General features: G+C 47.9%; 1 protein-coding gene across 1 annotated transcript in view; it reads right to left on the bottom strand.

Annotated features, from left to right (window-relative positions):
• The window catches only part of ccdc83 (coiled-coil domain containing 83), a gene marked incomplete at both ends in the record, with an annotated part of 13,835 nt that overhangs the window by 527 nt on the left and 808 nt on the right, over nucleotides 1–12,500 (bottom strand). The window contains 7 exons of the mRNA XM_080528106.1: nucleotides 1,259–1,398; nucleotides 2,852–3,069; nucleotides 4,787–4,908; nucleotides 10,506–10,574; nucleotides 10,786–10,877; nucleotides 11,197–11,364; nucleotides 12,352–12,500. The exon at nucleotides 12,352–12,500 is cut by the window's right edge and continues 23 nt beyond it. Of these exons, the coding sequence (XP_080384232.1) occupies nucleotides 1,259–1,398; nucleotides 2,852–3,069; nucleotides 4,787–4,908; nucleotides 10,506–10,574; nucleotides 10,786–10,877; nucleotides 11,197–11,364; nucleotides 12,352–12,500 (958 nt within the window). The remainder of the gene's footprint in view (nucleotides 1–1,258; nucleotides 1,399–2,851; nucleotides 3,070–4,786; nucleotides 4,909–10,505; nucleotides 10,575–10,785; nucleotides 10,878–11,196; nucleotides 11,365–12,351) is intronic.

Genomic DNA, 12,500 nt, shown 5'->3' with positions numbered 1-12,500 from the left:
CCTCTCTGTCTGTCTCTCTCTCTCCCTCCCCCTATCTCTCTCTCCTTCTCTCTCTCTCTCCCCCTCCCTCTCTCTCTCCCTCTCTCCCTCCCTCCTCTCTCCCTCTCTGTCTGTCTCCCTCCCTCCCCCTATCTCTCCTCTCTCTCTCTCCCCCTCCCTCTCTCTCTCCCTCCCTCTCTCGCTCTCTCTCACTGAGAACTGAAAATGTTCCTTCATAACACAAAAAAGCATAACATGTAACGCAAGCTTATGACAACTTATGTCCCGCTGCTATCAATCAGCATGCTTCATCACACGACTTGTAAGGTGTGGTAACAAGTGGTACACAATGATATCAAGCTATTAGTACATGTTCATGACCATGTTATGAGGTAAAGCCATTCAAATAATTGTGTTTTAACACAGGGGAGTACATGGTCTGGATGTAGACAGTCACTACCTTTTGTATAGAAGATGGTGAGCACTGTTGGCGCGCATAGGAAATGCCCTAGCAACACACTGTTTTAATATTTAGTGCTAATATTTGTGACGCCCCTTAGCTGAACATGACCTAGATAAACATTGACGGATGACGCTAGACGCTGGCAGCATGGCTCTCTCTTACCAGTTTGTCTTTTTTGTTGTTAGCATCCAGGAATTTATTAATTAGATTAGGTATAGGTATGTAACAAACAGCTCCACCTTGCTCTCCTCCGAATGGCTAGATCATGTTAGCCACATTAGGAGAGGTGAGAGGTTTGGGAGGCCTCTAGGGGAGATGGCTTTGGGGCTTAGTTTATTTCTACCCCAGCGACTTCTAACGGTTCGTCACGGATGTATGTAGGGGCTGTCTGTATCATGAATATGTTTGACACCTGCACCTGTCAGATCCTCTCAGATCTCCGTGAGGAGTGCACGTGGGTCGGGGGTGTAAGCAGTAGCTCAAGTTGTAAAAGAAAATCAGGAGGGATGGTGGATTTTATCATATGGGGACAATTTTAGCATCCCCACAGCGTCAGTGACTTCAGTGTCAGTGACTTGGTAAAAATGTCATTGCATGTGTGCCCACAGTATTGTACCCAATATGCGCAAAACTAAATGTTGAAATAGCAGTAATACCACGTTCATTGATCAAAATGACATAAGGGGGGGATGGCAGATTTAGAAGGGGGATGATTTTGACTGTTTTTATTTCAGGGGGGGATGCCATCCCCCCTCAACTGGAGTGCTGGGTGTAAGGGGGTGAAGTGAGGAACAGGCGAGTGTGTCTCTTACTTACTTGCAGGTGGGTCTGGCTGGCGAACAGAAGCGCGCTGAGGTCCAGGCAGCTGCGGTTCCTCTCATCCCCTTCCAGCTCTCTGGGCCACCTCAGAGCCTCTGGGCAGGGTGAGGAAGGCGGGGGAGGGCCGCAGACCCTCTCTGGTGGGAACCACGAAAAACCGTTACAAACAGAGGAGAGGGAGGAGAGGAGGGAGGAGGGTTTAAAACGATCAAAAACGACGATCGAAAAGATAACGACTAGTAGAGCACATACTGTACCCTCTCCGGTAAAAGGAAGGGGCGGCGAATGAAAATACCACATTCCAGGAGAGGAATGTGCTTGCTTAAGCCATTGTTGGTTCATGTTTTGTTTTTTCGTTCTTGATTGAAGCCTTTAGAGAGAGGACTTTGTCTCGGAAGGAGGAAAATTAGTGGACGGAGTTGCCGAATTACGATCCTGAGAGGGAGGATGTGAGAGGATGTGAGTCAGTGCTCTTCCTGTGCCCAGGTGGGTGTGGAGAGGCTAATTACACAACGCTGATCACACAGCACCCTTCCCTGTGGCTCAGCACCCTTCCCTGCGGCTCACCGGCGGCCACTGATGATTGTTTTACTAACCAATGATCAGAGGACAGGTTTTTTTTGTTTCGTTTTTTGTACGCCTGGACTCGCTTTTCTCACGCCTGTCAGAGTTACTCAGAGGAATCGTACTAAAAGTGCAGATATGCCCAAAAAGAAACACCTCACACCTCAGATTGGCAGTGGCAGTGTGTTATCAATCTTATTACTCACAGCCTAGGCGAGGAGTAGGACCAAGTCTTATGAATGAATTTCAGGTGGATTTTATGACATACTGTATTTGGAGCCGCAAAGTAAAATGAACAAAACAATGTATGTAAATGTAAAACATTTAAAAATGTAAATGCATTTCAATGTTGTTGAAAATCGTTTACGAGATACCACCTTTTGTTGTGATTGAATTGTTGACATTTTTGTTGAGGGTGAATCGTGTTTATGCTTTATTTTGGTATTGGCCTAATCGTCACAATTCAATTATAGGCCTACCACAATACTGTGTTCCCTGGTCGAGGATTGTGCCCCTAGGGGCTGATGTAGAGTCTCTGTCCAATGATATTGATTTGCGCAGTGCCCTTGGGAGATTTGAAATCAGTTCCCTCCAAACTCGTTTACGATGTAGGTGCACATAAAAAGAACTGGACTCAGCATTGAGCCTTGTGGACCACCCTGAGTTATCGGTAAAGACTCTAATGAATAAAAGAAGTTCCCAAGTTCACTGACTGCTGCCGATCAGATGGCGAGTGTGTCATCGATTTTCAACACCATTGAAATGCATTTACATTTTTCTGAATAAAAGTCCAAACGATTTGATTGGTTGCCGACTCGTTCTCAGAGTTTCGATCACAGAGTTTTTACGTTGGTAATGGTTGTCTGCGATAAACCCAAATATTGCATTTCAATAACAGCTCTCTCTTCATTTTCAGGAAGTACACATTCTAAAACATTGAGTTGATTGAAAAACACTGATGAAGACACATGATGTTACTTCACTTTAAGTCGTCTCTTGCGTTAACTAGATTCGTACGTAACTGACCCCAATGTTGTTGCGTAAGTAGCCTCTTCACTGTGTCTATGGCCTCCTGCCTCTCCATGGTGTCTACGGGCTCCTGCCTCTCCATGGTGTCTATGGCCTCCTGCCTCTCCATGGTGTCTACGGGCTCCTGCTTCTTCATGTTCTCTATGGTTGTGACCCTGTGACGCAGGGCGGAGTCACAGGGTCCCAATCCCGCTGCCTGGGTGAGAAAGACATTTCTGTGGGGAGAACCGTGGAAATGTGAGGTTGCAGACGGAGTAAGGAAAAGAGCTGCAGGGACTAGGGACCTGAGGAATTCTCAGTGGTTATTAGTACAGTGGTTCTATCCCCCAGCTCCAAGAGGACCAAATAGCACACATTGCAGACGGGTCAATGACGAATAAGGCTTCTAAAAAGTTTTTTTTTTTTTTTACTTTGTTCAAAATACATAACGTTTATATTTTTGAGTATGTGACAATGTGCTTAGATATGCCGCATTTGTTAATTTGTTTAAATATATTTTTTTTACTGTATTTTTTACTTAATTGTTCAAAAACTGTCAGGTGGCGCAACCAATTATTCGTAAAAGTATTTATATTTTCCTATTATTTATTTATTAAGTGAAATATTTGTCATGTATCTATTATCTATATCTATCTATATCTATTAGACAAAAAATAAAACTATTGTTTTTGGGCTGATTTTTCCTTCACTGACAGTGGCATCTAAAATGATTAAAATTAAAGACATTATAATCGTGAAATGTTTAAAAGTGTTAATATATATTTAAGTAGACACAAATACACATTTTAGAGCATCTTGGAGCTTTAAATAACATTATTTATTCCATATAGTGGCATTAATTGTGGTTGCGCCAACTGACATACCGGTTGCACCACCTGACTTTTGCCACTGATTTCAAATTAAACAGGCTTCTGCTTGGACACCTGCATTAGCTTTGACCTATGCTAGCAATATCATACAAATCATTTTAAAACAGAATAGTAGTTTTATGATAAAATAAAATTTTCCTAGTTTTACATTGGTTGTACCACCTGACATGGAAAATATACCCTCCTACATCTGAGGTGAAACTATCTATTTTTATCAATATTTGAGAGCGCTCTACAAATCTTTTCACTCAGCCACAGATGTCAGACAGGGTCCTCTGGATGATGAAACATTTGGCTGATGCAATAGTCTCTTGATTTCAAAATAAAAGTCCCATGTTTACGGTTGTGCCACCCTGACATTTGAGGGGAAAAAATTACGGGACAAAAGTTCCTCAATTATCTCAATAGCTTTAAAACTATTGTTATTTGTAAATGTGTGTTTATTTGAAAGGTTTCAAACATAAAATCATGCCACAGTATTTTATATTGAATATATTATTATTAAAATATCACTTTTAACAGTGTTCTTAATCTGTTCCTTAGTTGAGACGGTTGCGCCACCTGACATTTTGGGGATTTGAGATGCTAAAACACAAAGTAATCCATATTATTAGAATGTACTGACAATACATTCAAACTAACCATGTTGTATAGAATAAAATCATATATGACTTGAATTGATTCATCTATTTTTAAATGGAAATAATATACATGACACAAAAATATGCACGTCACGTCATTGACCCAGACCCTGAATACTCTTCCATAATACTCTTTAATACTATTCTCTAATACTTTTCACTTGAATGCATACAAACTGCATACAAACATTTTGGATAAATGTCCTCTCGTCTGACAAAACTGTTTGGCCATAATGCTTATTGTGGGAAGCTTGTGGAAGGCTACCCAAAATGTGGCAGGGGGGTCAGGGGGATCGACAATTTCTCCGATCCTTAATCGTCACAGACGAATGAGTAGAACAGAGTACTGTCCTGAGGAGATTACGTGGGCGGTCTTACAACTAAACAAAGGCTACGCTAGCTACTCCAGATTCTTCGGTCACCTGGAGATGTGCAGGTCGTCCAGGCGGTGGTCAAACAGCTGGGTGATGTGTTCCAGGTTCTCCTCCTCCAGCCTCCGGGCGGCTACTTCGGTAATGGACACCTCTTCAGTGTAAATGGCAAACTGGAGCAGGGATGTTTGTCAGAAAATGAAACTACACTGAACAGAAATATATAAACGCTATAAACACTTTTGTTTTAGAAAAAATAAATAAATCACGAGTTGAAATCAAAGACCTAAGACTTTTTTTTCTATGTACACAAAAGGCCTATTTCTGTCATTGTGTTCTCAAATTTGTTTAGTGAGCACTTCTACTTTGCCGAGATAATCCATCCACCTGACAGGTGTGGCGTATCCAGATGCTGATTAGACAGCGTGATTATTGCACAGGTGTGCCTTAGGCTGGTCACAATAAAAGGCCACTCTAAAATGTGCAGTTTTATCACACAGCACAATGAGTTTTCGATTTTATATTTTTTGTTCAGTGTATGTCTGATATGTGTGACGGTCGGGATTATTACCGCCGCCTTGTAGGGGTTACAAAGTACTTAGTCTGGGGAGGACTGAGTGGGACAGGATCTAGGTCCCCCACACCCAATACCTATGGCCTCAATGTTCAGGTGAGTGAGCAAGTTGTTTCCTGTTTAGTAGCTTGGGTTAACGTCAACCTCTTAGACGGGGTAAAGTGGGCTTTAGTAGGTGGCCGTGAAAAGTGTGTGCAGTGTGTGCGAGGTAAGTGCCGAACTGACCTGACACCACCCCCTACTTTACCTAGGTCTAGCTAAACAGGTGAGGCGCCCCTACCCCCAGGTAAGTAAATGAAATGGGAAATTACAGCTGTTATTCCATTCAAATGTTTACTCAAAAATAAACACAGAGCTTATGGAAAATTATCCAAACACAAAACGGTTAACATTTGGGTCAATAAATTCAATATGGTAATGTATTAGCAGTCACACAGAGAGTCTAGCAGTCTCACAGAGAGTCTAGCAGTCTCACAGAGAGTCTAGCAGTCTCACAGAGAGTCTAGCAGTCACACAGAGAGTCTAGCAGTCACACAGAGAGTCTAGCAGTCTCACAGAGAGTCTAGCAGTCTCACAGAGAGTACATTTAACAACATCAGTCTGAATGAGCAGTCCCTTTCTCCCAGTGTGGGTTTGTGCGCGTTCGAGCGTTAGTCCGTTCAGTTCACAGTTCTGTTCGTCCGCGCACGGTATGCGTGGTTGGCCAGTGCTAATGGCAAGGTGTAGTGCAGAGATTACCCATCCAGCAGAGATCGCACGTCAAGGGTGTCTGATGGCTGGCAGGGCAAACTCCGAGAAACCTCGCTGAACCCACGCCTCACTGGCGCACGCTTCTCCTCTGTACAGGACAATGAACCCCAACCACGAGTAGCTCCTTTCTCTCGCAGTTCACACACGGGGTGGGGGAGGGGTGAGCTGGCGCACGCTTCACCTCTCGATACCGACGACGTTCAGGCCTGCTCTTCCCAAACAAAACACTCGCAAATCAACGTATCCCGTACTTTGTATGACCACTCGGCAATATCTTCTTATCAAAACTATATACTTGCAAAGAGCCCACACCGCTACCGCTCCGTCCACGTTGCTCGTTCCAACTCACTGCTCCTCTCTCAAGCACACCTGCGCGTTTTCACCTGCGCGTTCATGTGAGCTCGTCTTAAAGGCGCAGCATATAATTGTACCCGCTACATTCCCCCCTGTGAAACCCTGCCATGCCATCCAACATCCAAATGACGATGCGACCTCAGTAAAAGAAGAAATAAAAATACAACATGTCACTCCATACGACAGTACCCACAGGTAGGTTCACAACACAGGTAACATTTCAACCAGTACATAAGGATGCCTCAGAAGAGCTGAAAACAATAAAACACGGCATCATAACACTTTTCACTCCTCAATACCTAAAAACATGGACATGCATGAAGGTAAGTATAAAACATTTGCAATTGCACAAATTATTTCAAAACATAATCACTCCTGAATCTACAGGGAATTCTACCCCTGGTCTGTCTTTGAGACCGTCTGGGTTCAGCCACACTCTCACTTTCACTCCCTGCATCTGACCCACCCATAGTTCCCAGCTCCTCATGTATGGGCCTAGCAACTTCACCTATGGCCCCATCATCAATCTGACCCTCATCATTTGAATGCTCCTCGACTACTTCTCTAATACCCAGGCCTGTGTTTGTGTGGGGCATGTGTGTAGTGGCAGGGATGCATATGAAGTCAGGGCAGCCTGTGTCAATGTCAGGGTCGGTGTCCTTACTGGACGGGTGCCTCTCCGTAGGCAAGGCGAGCCCTCTCCGTAGGCGAGGCGAGCCCTCTCCGTAGGCGAGGCGAGCCCTCTCCGTAGGCGAGGCGAACCCTCTCCGTAGGCGAGGCGAGCCCTCTCCGTAGGCGAGGCGAGCCCTCTCCGTAGGCGAGGCGAGCCCTCTCCGTAGTCGAGGCGAGCCCTCTCCGTAGTCGAGGCGAGCCCTCTCCGTAGTCGAGGCGAACCCTCCAGGATGCGCTCGCTGAGTGGGGGAATGATGACTGTCTCTCTGCCTGCCACTTTAACATATCCTATTCGGTCACTCTGTCCGAGGGACCCTGCCTCTTTTCTGATGTTCGCTAGCACCCTGTGGACCTTAGCCTCTGTTTCCCGATACTTATTCATCTTCTTCATGCCGTCCGTGGCAACGAAAAGATCCTTCAGTTCACTTAGAACATTCATTCCCAGGATACCTGGGAGGCCTCTCATCTCTTCCACATCTGGGCTTTCATCTTTAAGGACAAAGACACACTTCCTGCCAACGGTCTTCCCCATGCACTCTACCTCCGCCTCCAGGCATCCAAGGACGGGAATTTCGAGGCCATTGGCAGCGGCGAGCTGGGCCCAGTTGGCTGAGGACAACGCCGACTTCCCAAAGTACTCTCTGAAGTAAGATTCCCGGATTGTGGTCACCTCTGAGCCTGTGTCCAACAGGCAGTCAGTCTTCACGCCTGCTATCTTCACTTCAACGACCAAGCAGTTTCCAAAGGCACTTACACTTGAGGCTTGAGAAGTGTTACAGGGCTGCCTTGCCAGGTGACTTCTAATTGCAGGGGTACCTGGACTCTGGCGCATCGCCCCTCCGGGGTCGTTTCCTGCAGGCCCAGATGGCCCATCCCTTCTGAGTGGAGGACGTGCTATGCTCTTAGCTCCCCTGTTCAGAGGACAGTGTCTGCTGGTATGTCCTGGCTCATTGCACGTGTAGCAGATGAACTGCCCATCTTCGTTTTTCAAAGGGGGGCTTCTTGCCCTCTCGCCTTTCCCTTGTGTCATGCCAGTGCCACTGTGGCCCATCATCTGGAACAGTTCATCTTGACGGATGGCTAACTTTTGTATTGCTTCATACAACATCTCCATTGTCAACTGCGAAGCAGGTTCGTCGGTAGCCCTGGTAGCATTAATGGCACCTTTGGCACGGGAACTGCTTTGCGCACTATCAGACCCCTGAACCTCTTCCTCCTCAGACCATGAGATGGCGTCTTGCATTAGCTCAGCAAAAGTAAGACTCTCCTTTTCCTTCAGTCTCCTCTTGATCTCTCTTCTTAAGATATCATCTCGAAGCCCAAGAGCAAGCTGTTCTTTCAGCATTCCGTCTGAATCAGGGACACGCTTGGCATCTCTACGACAAATTCGCATTAGCTTTTCTTGAATGTCATAGGCGTAAGAACGTATGGTCTCTCCTGCCAACTGCTTGCGGTCATAGAATTCTTTGAGCCGGGTGCCTAAAGGGACTTTGTCACCATAAGTCTTACGCAGTGCTTCAAATATGGTCTCTGCATCCTTAGCTTTGTCTGCCATATACTTGACTGTGAGTTTGGCTTCGTTTTGAAGATGCTGCTTGATGAACTCGGCTTGGTCCTCTATAGGGACCTTCATGATTTGAAGGGCAGATTTAATTGATGTGATCCATTCTTCAATATCTACATCACCTTGTTTACCACTGAAATCTGAAATCTTGCGGTCTCTGGGGATATACACAATAGATGCAGGGGGCTTTTCTTTCTGCTGATCTATGACTGCTTTAGCTAATGCCAGAGCTTCTCTTTGCTCGCTTCTAGCTTGTATCAGGGCCTCAGCTTGGTCATTGAACCTCTCCATCATCCTCTCAAATTGCTTCTTAAGTTCCTCTAATTCTGCCATGGCTTCCACTTAAAAATGGTTGCTTATTCTATCCTGTTCGTGACGCCAATTGTGACGGTCGGGATTATTACCGCCGCCTTGTAGGGGTTACAAAGTACTTAGTCTGGGGAGGACTGAGTGGGACAGGATCTAGGTCCCCCACACCCAATACCTATGGCCTCAATGTTCAGGTGAGTGAGCAAGTTGTTTCCTGTTTAGTAGCTTGGGTTAACGTCAACCTCTTAGACGGGGTAAAGTGGGCTTTAGTAGGTGGCCGTGAAAAGTGTGTGCAGTGTGTGCGAGGTAAGTGCCGAACTGACCTGACACCACCCCCTACTTTACCTAGGTCTAGCTAAACAGGTGAGGCGCCCCTACCCCCAGGTAAGTAAATGAAATGGGAAATTACAGCTGTTATTCCATTCAAATGTTTACTCAAAAATAAACACAGAGCTTATGGAAAATTATCCAAACACAAAACGGTTAACATTTGGGTCAATAAATTCAATATGGTAATGTATTAGCAGTCACACAGAGAGTCTAGCAGTCTCACAGAGAGTCTAGCAGTCTCACAGAGAGTCTAGCAGTCTCACAGAGAGTCTAGCAGTCACACAGAGAGTCTAGCAGTCACACAGAGAGTCTAGCAGTCTCACAGAGAGTCTAGCAGTCTCACAGAGAGTACATTTAACAACATCAGTCTGAATGAGCAGTCCCTTTCTCCCAGTGTGGGTTTGTGCGCGTTCGAGCGTTAGTCCGTTCAGTTCACAGTTCTGTTCGTCCGCGCACGGTATGCGTGGTTGGCCAGTGCTAATGGCAAGGTGTAGTGCAGAGATTACCCATCCAGCAGAGATCGCACGTCAAGGGTGTCTGATGGCTGGCAGGGCAAACTCCGAGAAACCTCGCTGAACCCACGCCTCACTGGCGCACGCTTCTCCTCTGTACAGGACAATGAACCCCAACCACGAGTAGCTCCTTTCTCTCGCAGTTCACACACGGGGTGGGGGAGGGGTGAGCTGGCGCACGCTTCACCTCTCGATACCGACGACGTTCAGGCCTGCTCTTCCCAAACAAAACACTCGCAAATCAACGTATCCCGTACTTTGTATGACCACTCGGCAATATCTTCTTATCAAAACTATATACTTGCAAAGAGCCCACACCGCTACCGCTCCGTCCACGTTGCTCGTTCCAACTCACTGCTCCTCTCTCAAGCACACCTGCGCGTTTTCACCTGCGCGTTCATGTGAGCTCGTCTTAAAGGCGCAGCATATAATTGTACCCGCTACATATGCATAATGCTCAACAGTGACGCATTGGTGACACCTCACAACACACATCACTGTTGTGAGCTTATCAGAGTTGTTGGAATGTGGTTATTATTAATTTTCCATCTTTTTTTTCATTTGTTCAGCACCTAAATCTGTGGGATGTGAATATACTATTTTTAGTCCCTCATAGTTTCCAGAGAATGTGCATTTTTAGCCTCAACTCCTCACTGTTCACACGCTAAGATCATAGACTGTTATTTATAATCTCAGGCTCCATACCTCCCTCTTCAGCCACTCGTTCTCTCTGATCTCCAGTTGGCTGTACTTGTCAAGGTGTTTGATGGCCCTCTGAAGACACAAAACAACTTGAGAGATTAGTGTCATTATGGGGACAACCGATCTGGGCTGCGTTCGTAAATTCACTCTGAGAGCGCCGGAGCGCACACTGGGTTCGACGTCATAAAGTAAGTAAGTAAGGGACAAGAGGCATTCCATGAGTGCTGATCAGATTCCAGAGCAAATATTTACGAACGCACCTCTGATGTGTATCATGTCTTACCTCTGTTGCCAGATGTTTTTTTTCATCGATCAGCTGGACTGTCTTCTTGTCAATTTCATTCAACGTCACTTCAAGTGAGCGCTTAATGTTGTCTGTAAAAGAGAGAGGGGAGAGACAGAGCCTTATTCCAAAGCACTTCACAACGGCCTCGCATTCACCCATTCACACACGCATTCACACACCAATGGCGGCAAGCTACCACGCAAGGCGCGCTCAAGGCCCGCTCGTTGGGAGCAATTTGGGGTTCAGTGTCTTGCCCCAAAGACATCTCGACATGTATCCCAACCGGGGGGGTTCTCTCCCTCTCTCTCTGCCGACCTTGTGATCGTTACACACCGGCTCTACCACCTCCTGCACGACAGCCACCTTAGCTTCTCGGGGAAACTTCACCATCACCATACTCCTACCTACCTGCCATCTCCTGGTAGCCTCTCTGCATCTGAGCCAGCTCAGCCTCCAGGTTGTGGATCTGCTGCAGGTGCGCTTGGCTCCCGGTGTTCTGGTACTCCAGCCAGGTGTGCCGCTCCGCCCGCAGCACCAGCTCCTGCTCCTCCAGACGGCTGACTTCAGCTCGCAGTTCTCTCTCACACAAGCACACGAGACACACGGGAAGAGACAAGACAATAGATATATATACAGTACCGGTCAAAAGTTTGGACACACTTTCCCATTCAATTTTGCATTGAATAGACCGCTGGACCACCCCAGGCCACGGTGCTAGACCACTGGACCACCCCAGGCCACGGTGCTAGACCACTGGACCACCCCAGGCTATGGTGCTAGACCACTGGACCATCCCAGGCCACGGTGCTAGACCACTGGATCACCCCAGGCCATGGTGCTAGACCACTGGACCACCCCAGGTCATGGTGCTAGACCACTGGACCACCCCAGGCCAGGGTGCTAGACCACTGGACCACCCCAGGCCATGGTGCTAGACCCCTGGACCACCCCAGGACCACTGGACCACCCCAGGCCACGGTGCTAGACCACTGGACCACCCCAGGCCACGGTGCTAGACCACTGGACAACCCCAGGCCATGATGCTAGACCACTGGACCACCCCAGGCCATGGTGATAGACCACTGGACCACCCCAGGCCACGGTGCTAGACCACTGGACCACCCCAGGCCATAGTGCTAGACCACTGGACCACCCCAGGCCATGGTGCTAGACCACTGGACCACCCCAGGCCATGGTGCTAGACCACCCCAGGCCATGGTGCTAGACCACTGGACCACCCCAGGCCATGGTGCTAGACCCCTGGACCACCCCAGGACCACTGGACCACCCCAGGACCCCTGGACCACCCCAGGACCCCTGGACCACCCCAGGACCCCTGGACCACCCCAGGACCAACCCAGGACCACTGGACCACCCCAGGCCATGGTGCTAGACCACTGGACCACCCCAGGACCCCTGGACCACCCCAGGACCACTGGACCACCCCAGGACCACCCCAGGACCACTGGACCACCCCTGGACCACCCCAGGACCCCTGGACCACCCCAGGACCACCCCAGGACCACTGGACCACCCCAGGCCAGGTACAGGCAGTGTTGTTACCTGCCAGCTCCGCCTCCTGGCTGCGGCCCAGCTCCAGGCTGTCCTGCCGGGCCTGGTCCACCTGCTCCCTGTTGACCACCTCCTCCTGCTCCAGCTTGGCCTCCTCCACCCTGGCCTGCCTCCGCACCACACGGAACTGCTGCCCCGCC

Source organism: Nansenia antarctica (assembly GCF_963989245.1).
Source record: "Nansenia antarctica genome assembly, chromosome: 4".
NCBI lineage: Eukaryota > Metazoa > Chordata > Actinopteri > Argentiniformes > Microstomatidae > Nansenia > Nansenia antarctica.
This window is presented reverse-complemented; position numbering and strand designations above follow the sequence as displayed.